Source organism: Zeugodacus cucurbitae, chromosome 3 (assembly GCF_028554725.1).
Source record: "Zeugodacus cucurbitae isolate PBARC_wt_2022May chromosome 3, idZeuCucr1.2, whole genome shotgun sequence".
Taxonomy (NCBI): Eukaryota; Metazoa; Arthropoda; class Insecta; order Diptera; family Tephritidae; genus Zeugodacus; species Zeugodacus cucurbitae.
In genome coordinates, this window is record NC_071668.1 from 9,319,478 (window position 1) to 9,334,047 (window position 14,570).

Genomic DNA, 14,570 nt, shown 5'->3' on the forward strand with positions numbered 1-14,570 from the left:
AAATCAGTGCATTTCGCCAAAGAGTACTAGTTTTAAAACATTTACCAAAATGTTGCAATCAACGAAGCTCTTGCTGTTGGCAGTAATATTCATGGTAATCGGAGGTAACCAGTTGATGGCGAAATTCATAGGACCTTCAATCAGCCAAAATTTTAACTATACCAACACAAGTAAGTTCAAACCTACCGAAGAACATATTATATTAGGGAGTCCTGAAAATATAACTTTCGTTAGTCCTTCTGAAAATGTTGGTAATAATATTGTTTGTTGTCCACTTTTAAGGCATACTTAAAACACTGAGTTTAAGTTGCTATGTAGGGTGGAAGCCATTTCACTATACTAAAAAGTTGAAAGGACACTAGGAGAGTTCTAGATCTGACCTTTCAGCGAAGAGATTCGCCTTTATTGATTTTCTCCGTTGTATAAAGTACCGACTATGAAATTGAAAAAATGTTTTTAGTATTTAAATAGTTCAATATTTTATTAATATATTATTATTCTAAAAATTATGTGTCTTTCTAATTCTACTTGAAGAAGGACCAGTTGTGTCGGCAAGCTCTCCTAATCCTATAACAACAACAGTTCGGTCGACAACTTCTCCCAAACCAAAGACAACAAAGGTAACCGTTATTTCGACAACCTCACCGAAGCCTAAGACAACAAAGAAAACCGTTATTTCGACAACCACTCCGAAGCCCAAAACAACAGAAGCTCCAAACGCATATAACCATCCGAAATTTCACTTGGCCAAGCAAAAGGTAAGCTAAAAAAGTTTGTGCAAAGAATAATAACTGAACATTCAGATTTCAGTTGAATTGGTTTGGTGCCACTGTTTACTGCAAGGAGAGAAATTGGAAACTCATCGTTTTGGACTCTGAGAAAATCAGGAAGGAGTTTGAAAGCTATCTTACTAAATACAGTAAGCCATATAATTTTATTTAAATATTCTTTTTTATTCGAAAGTGTTTAATTGGCGTTTTTGTAGACTTGAGAAAGTATCCCTTCTGGACAGCGGGTAATCAATTGGCCGATATGAAAACTTGGCGTTGGGGTCTGGATGGATCAAAACTCACATATAGTCATTGGGCAAAACATCAACCGGATAATTATAAAAATCAACAACATTGCATAAAATTATTTGCAAACAGTTTAGAATGGGACGATGATACTTGTGAGAGAGCTATAAATTTTGTTTGCTTAAAACATTAATTTTGGAATAAATGCAATTGATCTTATATAGACACTTATTTTATTTATAAACATTTTATTTTAATATCAGGATGACAGGCTACAGATATTTCTCAAAGTCAGCATGATCTCATTTTATCCATATTTTATCCTTAACAGACATGTTTCGACATGACTCTCTTCTTCTTGACCAGTATAGACAACGCTTACGCGGCTATAGCCGAGTCCACAACATCGCGTCATTTATTTTTCGTTGTGGCAGTTTGGCGCCAATTGGTAATACCAAGTGAAGCCAGATCCTTCTCCACCTGGTCCTTCCAACGGAGTGGAGGTCTCTCTCTTCCTCGGCATTCACCAGCGGGTACTGCATCACTGCATCGACCGTAGAGACCGACCGATTAATCGGCTTTGGTATCGGCATCGGCCAGTATCGGCCACAAAATTAAGCATCGGCATCGGTATCGGCATCGGCCATATTTGGCCGATTCTTAGCCGATTCTTTCTACTTCTTTCGGGTTACACTAAAATACTTTTTTTTTTATTTTTTTGATTTCTTTAGAGCATAAAATTTTATTTCTTCTATTTACCATATATAACACAGTGAATCACATTTGACTAAACTAATAATTCATCATGGTTATAATTTAAGTCTAGTAAAAAGAAATTCAATAATTTTGCATTCATGAAAGGTTTTATTTAGCACTGCTAGAAACATTCTATTTATGCCAAATATGCACAGTTTTGTTTAAAGTTATTGAGATTTTGAAGATAATGTCATAAAGCCACTATTATAGAAGCTTTCGTAACTATTTTCAAAAGTTTGCCATAAACAGGGTCACATAATAATCACTTGGTGATGGCCTGGACTATAGGGTGAAAGGAAAAGAACCTCCCAAGCAAGCTTCCGAGGTTTCTATTGCGTCACTATCACTATTTGCCGCCTTTCACAATGCGAGATATAAATGACACAAGTCATCTCTTTGAAAATAACTGATTCTTTTTACGAGACCTACTATTTTCGAATATTGGCCTTAATGCTCATATTTGTACTTAAGGGGCTATACCAGTGTAACCCATGAAAAATTAGACGATTTTAGTGAATTTTTTTAAAGAAAGTACACGATCGAATGTTTCGAAGTTTTTTGGACATAATAAGGTGTACGTTCAACTATATTTTAAGATTTTTATTTTACAAAAATTTTGAAAAATAAACGAGTTATGGCTGTCTTGGGAGGTGCCAAAAAAACGTTTCCCAATTGCTGACATGATTCCGACCGAATGAGTAACTGAAACACAAAAATTGAAAAATGTTATTAAAGTTGAATATATTCCCTATATAATGACCTACAATAATTGAAAAATATCAAACATTAACAAAATGGCGTAGTTCTGAAAAAAATTTAGATTTTTTAGGTAAAAAATTATTGTTTTTTAAAAGCCAAAGTGACAATTTTCAACAAATCAAAAAGATCGTAGGTCATTGTATAGTAAACATATCCAAGAATACTCAGTTTAAATTTGAAGCCAATCGGCCAATCGCATTGAGTTATGATGTCAGCAATTTTGTGAAAAGTCGTTTCGAGAAAAACGCGAATAATCGAAACAATAGCGTCTTATACTTGTGAGCGATTGCTCTTTGGAACGCTGCAATTCAAAAACTATTCAAGATACGACCTTACCGCTTTCACGGGATATTTTCGAAATTATAAACTATCGAATAAACAAAAAAAAAACCGAGTTTTTGAAAATGTCGCACCGGTATACCTCCTTCAAGGAAAAAAGCTATTGCTGATTGCTGATTCGCTTTGAGAAAACGCGAATAACTTATTTGTTCTATCTCTATCAACATATATCTTATAATAATATTATAATTTATTTAGTTTTGAGTATTAATTAAATGAATAAACAACTTCATATTTACATATGAATTGAGTTGTTTACTTATTTTGTGATGTTATTTGTCTTTGTAATTATTTTGTTACTATACTAATTTACTAAACAAAGTTGTTGATGAAAGAATCGGCATCGGCATCGGCCGATTCTTTGCCAACTGGCCGATTAATCGGCATCGGCATTGGCATCGGCCAAAATTTTGGTATCTGTCGGACACTATCTTTAACGTTGGAACACGATACAGAAAGGGTAAATTGGTAAAGGTTAGATCTCTACTGCACTTACACATTGAATATTGATAGAATGATTTAAGATAGATACTAGTTAAGAAAGATGAAAATGTAAAGTTTGTATAGCAAATGATGAGTGATGATGATAGTAACTTCGAAAGATATAAGGAAGAAGAAAGTCTAGTGACAAGTGGTATACCTAAGTGACAGAACCACTAAACACATTTAGAATAAACTAAGAATGACAATTAACACAATAACTGTACACATATGTTTGATCCGATTAACCTTGCTTTATTTTCTATCCACCTATTTGGCGTTCTAAGAGATTATATAAAATATGTATGTATGGTATAAGATAAAATATTTTTTAGAATCAAAATAGTTTCATTATTTCTGGCAAATGAAATCGAATTCACCATCACATTCAATTGTAAACCACTCATCTCGTTTAATCCAAGCAGCCATACAATTGTTATGGATCGTATCATTACTTGGTTCATTTTCGGCCCAGCGGGCGTAGCTGAAACTGTAGCCATTCAAGCCCCAAACCCAGTTCTTTTGTGTATTAAAACGATTGCCACCGGTCCAGTAGAATTTGTCTTGTAAACCTGCATATTAAAGATTTCAAATTGAAAATCGAAAAGCTAGAAAAGCACAATCCACGCTTAAGCTCACCGTAGAAACTAAGAAAACCCTTCAATTCAGCTTCTAGGCTTGGCGAATTCAAGCTCACCAATTTTAAATTGGCTAAACCGCAATAATAGTTGGCCTCATACCAAGATAACTGTAAAATGCGTTATTACTTTCAATCATGCTTTCCAACTCTAAAAAGCTCACAAACCTTATCTGGACTCAAGAAGAACTTTTGATTCATGGGTAAAATAGCTGCGACATTACTGCCATTGGCACGTCTATCTTCCGAAGGCTGGAAGCGTAAATAAGGATCTATGGCGCAGAAGTATAAAAATTTTGAATTTTTCATGCAAAAATAGTATTTACTGACCAATTAGCTGCACCTCATTGTCGTCTGCTGCGACTATGGTGGGACTGCTTTGACAGTAGGCAGCCAGACCCAATAGGCTTAAAACGAGTAAACTGATTCCTTTCATGTTCGTAATTCTGCGTAAAATTGAAGACTGTTATTTCTAATTATTTTCTCATTGCTTTTATAGTGAAATTAAAGAAAAAAGAATAACGCAGCTTATCATTTAATATTGTGGGTGTTGTTGTTTTGAAAACATAAACAACAACATGCCACTGACAACAGTAATTAACCATTACATTTTTATTTTTAAACTTTCGGCAGAGAAAAAATATTATTAATTATAGGTTGTTTAAGAAGAAAGAAGTTCTTCCCACACATTATGACAAATCTACAACGCAGACGTGATTTTAAACACATAGAGGTATTAACCCTCTGAGTGACTTTGTCCATCTGACTTTCTCTCTTACCGAATTCCAATCAGCATCTATTGTTCACTTTAGAATATCTGAGCAGAGAGCTTTGTTGGAAGAAAAACTGCACGGCACTCTTTTCTCAGCCTTAAAAAGCCTAAATTAGATATCTTAAACTTCCTTTGATATCCCTCAAAAATCAAATCGAAATTTTGTTGTGAACAGCTTTTAGGAAGCAATGAGGTAAGAGTTCTTGTGGATTAAAAGAAACTATGGGACGGACATATAGAATAAGTTGTTTTTGTAGCGTTATAAAAAATGTGTCGAACAGTTTTGGATAATTCCACCGATTTGGCAGTCCTTGGTAAGTAAATCTGTTACTCAGGGATCCCTTACGTTCAACCAATTACAAATTGGAGGCTACAAAAGTAGACCGATAGGGATAGCAAGCGACGCTTTTGACATTTGTCTTCAGTAAGGTTTGTCATTTCATCATGAAAAGATACTCGATCCAGCAACGAGTCTAAATTATTAAAATTTACTACCGGAGTCAGTGGCCTCAACTTTAAGAGTGCTACGTCCAATTTATGATTTGCTAATTTCTGGCTGAGTGGCTTCGTACTCCATGAGTCACCATTGCATTCCGAAAAATTACGGTTTGGTGCGGTTTATGAACCGGCGGGATCATTGGGCCGTACTTCTTCCGTGGTAATCAAGACCGGCACGCTACTGTAAATGAGAATCGCTACCGCTCAATGATAACCGTATATTTTTAGCCCGAATTGGATGAAATGTACTTGGACAATAGCCACATAGCCACATAGCGAATGTCACACACAAGAAATGGCTCCGTCAATTAGCCCCTCGGTCGTGAGATTTGACGCCGTTAGACTATTTCCTGTGAGGCTACGTAAAGTCTATGGTCTATGTCAACAAGCCAGCGACGATTGATGAACTTCTTACAAATATCGAACGTTACTGGACTTCTGCAAGCGTGCCCGTGGTGGTCATGCAAATCGAGTTCCATACATAATGACTACTACTACGAATCTACTTTCACAGGAATAAAGAATTTCTATGATATTCCAAACCGCTTTATTTAAAAACTTGTGTATTGCTCTTATTGAAAAACGATTTATATAGGCGAAACTGTGCTACGATTATGAATCCATGACTAGTTTAGGCTTACTGAAAGTGGTCGAAATTACTTTAAAACAGAGTCGGAGGTTAGCGATCTAGGTAACCATATAAAAATATTTATAGGAAATTGCTTTGCTATATATAATCAAAATGTAGTTTAGGGAAGACTTGCTTTAATCAGAGATCATTAAATATCCCCCAAGGGATTCCCATTATAAGAAAGATGCCTTCAAATATCTAACTATGTTAAAGTTAACAATTTGATTTATTATTTATCTTTCTTAATATTGTGTGAAGTTCCACTCAACCACCAATCTTTCCGGCGAAGCACAACACGAGTTATCGTTTTCACCTTTAACTCAAATTGCGCTAATCAAGGTTGTTGTTTTAAACTACCGTTGTAAACACTCATTAAATATTTGTACATCAGAAAAAGAAAAACAACCCTTTCTCCGCGTTTAGCTGGGGACGTTCGGCTTATCAGTGTGTACTAAGCAAGCGCCCCCGCTATCTGGTCGACTCTTTAATTTTGTTTTTGCAAATATCGGTCTAGCCAAAAGTAAACAAATAAATACAAAAACAAAAACATAGCTACTGTTTGAGAAAAAAAAGTAGAAGTGAAATGAATTGGGGTTTGTTTATACATAAACAAGCTAATAGTTTGATGTGTTTTGTTTAACGTTTCAATTGGTTAACAAATTCGAGGCAACAATAACAAATGTAGATGTGTATTTACGAGTATATATGTATATATAAGCTTGAATGTAGGAGGGGTATCTCTTTACCATTGCCCTGTAAAGGTTAACCTTTTGAGGTAACACAACAACAAAATTTTAGCACAACAATGCGTAATATTCACGAAAAAATAGCAAAACAATAACAATAACAAGAGAAAGATCATTAAATCTGTGAACTGAAACATCTGCGAAAACATTGCAACGGTTTGTTGTTCTTATGGACGGCCAAGCGGTGTTTTTAGACCAATAATTGCACCCTTATTGCAATTATTTTTTGCCTCATCATGTTTGTGTTTTAGAGTATGAGAGTAGGTATTATATTAGGAGGAGAGAGGTGAATATTTCGAGTCCGGAGAACTGAATTTAAGTCAAATATCAAATTACCGCGATTTTATAGAATTATATAACTTCCGTAAATACTTGTTCGTTTTTGATACGAGCGTCCCAGAATAACATGCTTGCCTCGATGAGAGAATTATTACAGAGAATTAACTGTTTTAGATTTCGCAGACCTTGTGAGTGGTGAATCGTACATACAAGTCTCCTAAATGTATGACTTCGATTAGAATTACAAGTATTTTAGACATGAGAGCAGAGCTCAAATATAGCAAAAAAAAGAAGTAATAGGTCGGTTCATAAATAGTTGAGTTCGGTTAGATCCAATTGAATAACCTAGGACTGTTACTTATATATGTTTTAAGGTTAAAATCCATAATAATACTCCGGGGTGGAGGTTCAGTTCAGTTAAAATAAACTTGGATAACTGAGGGCTGTAACTTACTGATTTTTTTAAGGATAAAATGCCTAATAATACTGCGAGGTCGAACCGGGACTTAAAATCAAATTCACTTCCCTTAGTGGATTTTTTATTTCTGGATTGGTTCTTCTAAGGGTTTTGAATGATATTGTAGAAACCGGTACTAACGTAAACTATTTGCTGAGTTGTATTTGGGTTCAGATTTATTTTTAGAAAGACTGATCCAAAAGTGGATAAGAGAAAACAAGAAGGTGCTCTATTCCATACTAAATTTTGAATTGATTAGAGTGAAAAATCATTATAAGTTCTATATAGTTTTGTGAGGAATCACAACAGCTGAGTTTGGGTAATGGGAGAACTTGCAAAATGTGGTTGAATAGGCATTCTCTTGGAGTCATATCATCAGCACTCACAAGTCCTCTCATCGCTGATTTAGATTTTTAAATCGTAATTAGTTCCTACCCAGAAGGGTTCAAGATGAGACATCGGTACACTTTCTTCGAGTCAGTTTAACTTATGCGACGTAGTACATGAAGTTTTAAGAAAAATTGAGGATGGCAATGATAGCTTTAGACTCGAAGGCAATATATGTCAATAAAAAATATTAAAAAGCTTCCTCAAATGAGAAAACAATTTTTAGCCAGTTTTCTTTAGCTAATATTACAGTTATTTTTCACTATAGATATTAAATTCTTCACAGAAATTCAATCTTTAATTATCAAAGATTATAAAAATAAGTTTCTGTATATAAAAGTAGACAAACAACAACCGTTAGTACTGTTTATTTACGGCATTTAAAATTCCCTTAGCTTTCATTAGCCGGTCTCATTGCGTACATACTCAATTGTCTTTCAACTTTCATATTCAGGTAATTAAATATTCATATTACATAACCCCTCTCTGTACCGCTTTTCTACTACATACTTATACTCCTTCTTCCACACTATTATGCACGTAATCAAGGGTAGTAAAATCGGCACGTATAAATAAATAATTGTGTACTTACCTCAACACTTCAAACAGTGCAGTGGTTAAACGCTTTATAGATAGAACGGTAAATTTAACGGCGATTCAGGGATTTTATTTTAATTATGAAGTAGTTGTTGCTGTTGTTTTTATAAATATTACTTTGAATTGCTTTGGTTTCACTGCTGGACGTGGCAAATCACCATATTTCACTGTCTGGTTGTTCCCGTTCCCCCACATTTATGCCCGTAGCTGTAAGTGATTGAATTGAGTAAATAATCATTAAGAAAAATCAGATTTACTTTGATGTATTTAATTTCTAATTATAATGAGACAACAGTGGTTGATTAAAAATGTATTTAGATCAATGAAGAAGAAGAATTAGGAATTATTATTTAAGTTATTCATTGGTATTTGTATAGTTAGAATATTTAACATGAAAATTAGAGCAGTTAGACTTTCATTAATAGGTATGTACCCCTTCGTAGTAAATTTAATAGCCTAACTGTCATATAAACTCAGCTACTCCAATTCTCATTCCCGTTAAAGTTTGATTTAGTCGCCATTTCTGACATGCATTTGAATTACGCAGACATTTGAAGGTCAAAGTGCATAGCAAATGTAATCAGACATGCATTATCGGCTTAACAAAAAGGGATACCGTTTATATATTGGCAATGTATTTATGTATTCAGGCTCTTAGATATACAAACATACATACCATACATATGAGTTTATGAATATCACCTAATTTCAACCATAATTTAATATTAATTCATATGGACTTAACTTGTCTGTGGCCAAAATGTCAACGAAAGTAATAAACGAAAGCAACAACAAATCAAACAATAACCGCATAGAAATGTGTAGACAGCTAACCACAAAGTCTGATTAACACTACTATATATGTGAGTATATATGACTGTGATTGATAAGTGAGGGAAAGATGGAGACACGAGGCTTGTCAATTTACAGTTGCCACAAAGTTACATTTATTGGTGACATCGAAATGAAAATATATACACATAACCGAATTGGTACATTGAAGACCAAAAACACCCATTTATTCAATCAAATACTGGCAATCAGCAGTACAAGAAGAAGGATACACTATACACCAGACATACATACATAGATAGATATATACAAATTTCCAATCCCAACATCCTTGCCAATGTAACCATTTGTTGAACCAGCTGTTAGTCGTCTGCCAGAATACCCGTCATTCGCTTACGTTAAAGTCAAAACGCCGTAAGGACAACCGTACCATAAGATACGACTGACATACGATTGATACAGGCGATTTGTATGAATTACTAAGTACATACATGTATGCTAATGTTGTTGGCTTAAAATGCTATAAACGCCCACTCCAACCACCTGCCGTAGATCTCTCTCTCTATCGTGCTTCAACTGATGCGACCGCTAAACAATCGCTAACATTTATCATCTTGTCAACGTAATGACAACTCAATGCTGAGGCGTTTCTTAAATGTGCATAACGGTTTACATTGCATAATAGCAGTTGACAAAACGCACAGTGGGAATGAGATATAAAAAAGATGATGATTTTAGAATATTAATAGCATTGAATATAATTCTACCTATACCTATAATAGTTATTAAAAATAACATATTCATAAGTTTTTCTGAGAAAAATAACTTTTTTACATAACTAGTTACAAACTAGGGAAAAATGGACCAGTTCCATTTTTTGTTGTCAAATTAAATCCAATCAAAATCTTATAATATTAAAAATAACATATTCATAAGCTTTTCTGAGAAAAATAAATTTTTTCACAACTAGTTACAAACTACTGTAAAATGGATAGAATTTATGTTGAAAATATGACTAATTAGGTGTTGTAAACTTAATTTGCTATTTTCATTCGTTCAATAAATGAAGCTTTCAGATGCAATAGTTTACATTTCCTACGGGGCATGTATGTACACACTTATATATAAAGTGAGTCCATTCTATTTACGCACACATAAATATCTATGCCCCTACCTCTTTGGTGTACAATACGTTTGTATTGTACTGTCAAGTCAAAGCATTGGATAGTTTATTCAAACTACATTGAGAAGCAATCTGCATATAGCAAGTGTTTGCGGATACATATGTCCATATGGATTGTATGTGTTAGTGTGCTTATCCAACATTTGTGTGTATGTAGCTATGTGTGTTAGTATATTTACCGTCAAATCGTTGTGAATGGCAAATGTGTTGCGAAATCAATTCAAAGCGTTCACAACAAATGGGCCGTTTCAAATGTCTTAATGCTGTGCTTACAATCAATTCAACAGGCAAACTTACAAGTACACACACATATGCTCACACATACATACATACATAAATACAAACAGACAGAGGCGCCCGCCAAGTGTATTCCTCGAAATAATAGGCTATCATCTGGTTTTGTTTATCATTGACAGCAGCGACATCATCAAATCCTTGTATTTCACAGTTACAAACTGACAGTTCACACAGACACACCCTCACATAGAGAGCCACTGATACATATGCATATGTGTATTCCTGTTTATATGAAGCTAAATATCTTAGCTTCCATCTGTCGCTTTAATGTCTGCTTGTATGCATGTCTGCATATCCTTGATTGCCGTTACATTGATGCGTTCGTTGCCCATATCCTTTTGGGCATTTAAATCACAAATTCGTGTTAAGCGGCTGAAATGTTGTTTGACATTTATACTTAGTGCCTGTCAGTGCGTTTCGGCTTAAATAGAGAGGCATGCGATTAGAAATACACTGATGTGGAATTTGAAACTAGTTAGAAAACTACCAGTTACCAACTAGTTCAACACGGAAGAAGTTTGGAAGTCATAAAATTTATAGCAATTTTGCGGAAAGTTACTTCTGAACGAGGTCACGGCATTAAAATTGTTCCTCAGTATATATAGAACTAGTTCGTTATCTATCTTTTTCAGTACAGTGTTAAACTGGTATATTTGTGACCAAAATCCGGTATAATTTTCCTATTGTACTTAAATAAGTCGCACGGAGATAATGTCACAGTGACTCCAATCTCCATTGTTTCCCGTTATATATATTTTTTTTTGGTAACCAAAATCTTTACAATAGATGATGGTGTAGTGTTGAGTAGTTCCTGATACATTATAGCCATTCCAATTAAACTTATGTTAACCTAACGTCACTGTTGACAGTCATAACTTCAAAGTCGTAGATAATTTCGTATACCTGAGAACCAGTATCAACAACACCAATGTCAGTCATGAAATTAAGCTCAGAATCACTCTTGCCTACAGGTGCTACTATGGACTAAGTAGGCAATTTAAAAGTAAAGTCCTCTCTCGACGAACCAAAATCAAACTCTACAAATCGATCATCATTCCCGCCCTGCTTTATGGTGCAGAAGCTTGGACGATGTCAACGTCAGATGAAATCGAGAGGAAAATTTTGCGCAAGATTTATGGTCCTCAGAACATTGGCAACGGCGAATACCGCAGTCGATGGAACGATGAGCTGTACGATTTATACGACGACATTGACATAGTTCAGCGAATAAAAAGACAGCGGCTACGCTGGCTAGGTCATGTTGTCCGAATGGATGAAAACACTCCGCCTTTGAAAGTGTTCGATGCAGTGCAGTACCCGCCGGAGGAAGCCGAGTAAGGGGAAGGCCTCCACTCCGTTGGAGGGACCAGGTGTAGAGCGACCTGGTTACACTTGGAATCTCCAACTGGCGCCGAACTGCGAAGGAAAGAGAGGAATGGCGCGTTCTCATCGATTCGCCTATAACCGGCTAAACTGTTCAACGCCAATAACATACACCCCATTTCTCTAGCTTTGCGCAGAGGCGATATCGTAACCAATGAAGTTCTACTGAGGTGCGATTATTGCTAGTTGAAACCCCATTTCTCTGTAATCAAAAATCCAAACCGAGAAATTAAGAGTTTCAGATAATTATTACTCGAAATCTGGAGGTATATTTACCTACAGGGCACCTCATATAACAAGCTTTTTCTGAGCTTTTCATAGTTATTTCTTTCTATGATGGATCATTTTCGCAGTCCCTGAATGCTTTCTGACTACTTCCTGGCATTAACTTTGTTCTAGGCTTTTGAATTAGAGTCTCACTGAGAACATTTAGATGATACTATCTGAACTATTTATCCATGAATAATAAAAAGTATCGGGCATGCTCTCAGACCACCGAATATACTTCACGCCGACGATTGACGGTTAAAAAGTACCCTTGAGTACTTTCTATGAGTCGAAACCGCTTTATAAAACACAAAAACAAGAGACTATGATCAGGCACAACTAAAAAATATTCGAAGAAAACTAAAGCAAGTACTAGAAAGTAGAGAATTGGAGCTATGAACCAATTAAGCAGTCAGATCAACACTGAAGGAACTGAAATTCAAAGTCGAGATAGTAGTAGTTCTTTCAATGACTCTTTACACATAGCTGTTTTTCTGGACTTTTACATCTTTTGCGTATGTTCCATTAGCTTAAATGTGCGCCACCTCTATGCAATATTTACGCGCTATTTTCCTTTGCTTTTAAGCATTCTCTGTGAATCTTTGTAAAAGATAGCACTCAACGTTTTATATCCTTATTTTTAAGCTCTGCTCAGCACGCTTTAATTACTTTGATAATATTATTTTTCTTTTTCCACGCTTTTGTTTATGCAAACCCCGAGTTAGCGAATGTTTTTCAGTTCGGTCCAGTTGCGCCACCAATGGTTGCAAAGGCATTGCATGCAGTGGCAAATGCAAATGGTGACCACCAACAGTGCGTCGAGTCAGAGCGCATTTAGACTGTGTGGAAATTAAAACTGAAAAGTTACCGGAAAGGTAAACAAAGACGTACCTGTTTATATTGTATATGTATATGGGGTGCTTCAAAAAGTACTCGAGATTTGACTATAAAGGTAAATAATGTTTTATAAAATATAATTGTTCCATGAGGTCCATAAAGAATGAGAGAAGTCCAGTGTAGCTCTGTGGACTGAATATAGATTCTGATCTCACACTTGAATAAGGGTGAAGTAGATTGAGAGTTCACAGATAAGAATTGTCGAAACATATATTACTGATGCAGCTCGAACTATACCATAAGTTGGAGGACCTTAAACTATTTTTGAAACTATTGAAATCTAGCTGAAGAAAATTCTCGAAGTCCTGCTAACAATATTAGAGTCGATTTTTCAAAACCAGTTCTCTCTATCAAACCAGAGAGCATCTGTAAAATTTCTGGATTATGGATATGGATCTACCAAGTCAATGGTTCAGTTTTAGGAAGGGTCGAGAAATGAAAGTACCGTTTCATTCACCACACAAATTGGAGAAGCCATGTAAGAAAACTATTAAAATGTGGACTAAACTAAGAATTGTTATTCTCGTAGACTCCTTCCAAGAAAGTTTCCTTAGAAAAGATTTTTTTTTCAAAACCCTCTAGTACTCAGCAATAGATTTTCGGCCGAAAAATTTTCTGTTCAAAGAATTCTGTGTTTATAGAAAAGCCTTGAGAGCTGGAAAACAAAGACAAAATATGACTTCAATAAATGTGGAAAAATGGCTTCGGAGGATTTTCATTCGAGGAATTTTATTTTTTACCCACAAGTTCTGGAAGAAACGATCAATTCGGACAGATACTGAAAAACTGTGGTTAAGACAGGTACATTCTGAACCATTCTTTTCGCAGGTCTCTCTTTGAATGTTGTTTTTAAGAATTTAACAAGTAAGGAAAGGCTAAGTTCGGGTGCAACCGAATATTTTATACTCCTGCAATTTATTGCCATATTTTTATAAAGAAAACACACAATTTGACCCATATATTCGGCATAAATATATTTCACATATTAACCGATTTATAAGCAATTAAGCTCATCGTATTTTTGAAAATCCTATAATTAGCTATATGAGAGCTAGGAAAGTTATGACCGGAGAGATTTACCGATATTTTCGGTGAAAAATTACCATAAGGCACTGAGTTCTTAATATTCGATATCCGGGGCATTGAAAAGTTATAGTCCGATTTCGACAATTTTTTCACAAGTGATGTCAAGGATCATATACAGTATTTGTGTAAACTTTCGCTGTCTTCATTGATTCCTTATGTATATCTTATACAGTGAAGGAATCAGATGGAATTTAAAATTGAGTTACATGGGAAGTTGGCGTGCTTGTTAACCGATTTCGCCCATTTTTCATCCGTGTTGTCAGGGTGTCAAGAAAATGTTATATACCAAATTTCATTAAAATCTGTCGAGT

At 35.1% G+C, this 14,570-nt stretch overlaps 2 protein-coding genes and 1 non-coding gene across 3 annotated transcripts; 2 read left to right on the forward strand and 1 right to left on the reverse strand.

Annotated features, from left to right (window-relative positions):
• The first annotated feature begins 11 nt into the window (after positions 1-11).
• Positions 12-1,235, forward strand: LOC105217025 (C-type lectin galactose-binding isoform). Its single transcript, XM_011191827.3, has 4 exons — positions 12-170; positions 535-758; positions 811-919; positions 986-1,235. Exons 1-4 carry the CDS (start codon positions 50-52, stop codon positions 1,207-1,209), a joined length of 678 nt encoding a protein of 225 aa, XP_011190129.1. The 5' UTR covers positions 12-49; the 3' UTR covers positions 1,210-1,235.
• Positions 1,236-3,584: 2,349 nt separating this feature from the next.
• On the reverse strand, positions 3,585-4,470 carry LOC128920084 (C-type lection lectoxin-Enh3-like). Its single transcript, XM_054226462.1, has 4 exons — positions 4,318-4,470; positions 4,156-4,259; positions 3,990-4,098; positions 3,585-3,922 (listed from the first exon to the last, which is right to left on the reverse strand). The coding sequence occupies exons 1-4, from the start codon at positions 4,421-4,423 to the stop codon at positions 3,702-3,704; spliced, it is 540 nt and encodes a 179-aa protein (XP_054082437.1). The 5' UTR covers positions 4,424-4,470; the 3' UTR covers positions 3,585-3,701.
• Positions 4,471-12,134: 7,664 nt separating this feature from the next.
• Positions 12,135-12,283, forward strand: LOC128920812 (U4 spliceosomal RNA). The gene has a single exon (XR_008470694.1). It is a non-coding gene; the product is annotated as a U4 spliceosomal RNA (small nuclear RNA).
• The last annotated feature ends 2,287 nt before the right edge of the window (positions 12,284-14,570 follow it).

Excerpts from the sequence above, each read along its gene's own strand:
- LOC105217025 (XM_011191827.3), top strand. The coding sequence starts at position 50 with ATGTTGCAATCAACGAAGCTCTTGCTGTTGGCAGTAATATTCATGGTA. Across the intron at positions 171-534 it reads TTTTAACTATACCAACACAA|AAGGACCAGTTGTGTCGGCA; the intron begins GTAAGTTCAAAC and ends TTCTACTTGAAG. Across the intron at positions 920-985 it reads AAGCTATCTTACTAAATACA|ACTTGAGAAAGTATCCCTTC; the intron begins GTAAGCCATATA and ends GCGTTTTTGTAG.
- LOC128920084 (XM_054226462.1), bottom strand. The coding sequence starts at position 4,423 with ATGAAAGGAATCAGTTTACTCGTTTTAAGCCTATTGGGTCTGGCTGCC. Across the intron at positions 4,260-4,317 it reads CAATGAGGTGCAGCTAATTG|ATCCTTATTTACGCTTCCAG; the intron begins GTCAGTAAATAC and ends TCTGCGCCATAG. Across the intron at positions 3,923-3,989 it reads GGGTTTTCTTAGTTTCTACG|GTTTACAAGACAAATTCTAC; the intron begins GTGAGCTTAAGC and ends TTTAATATGCAG.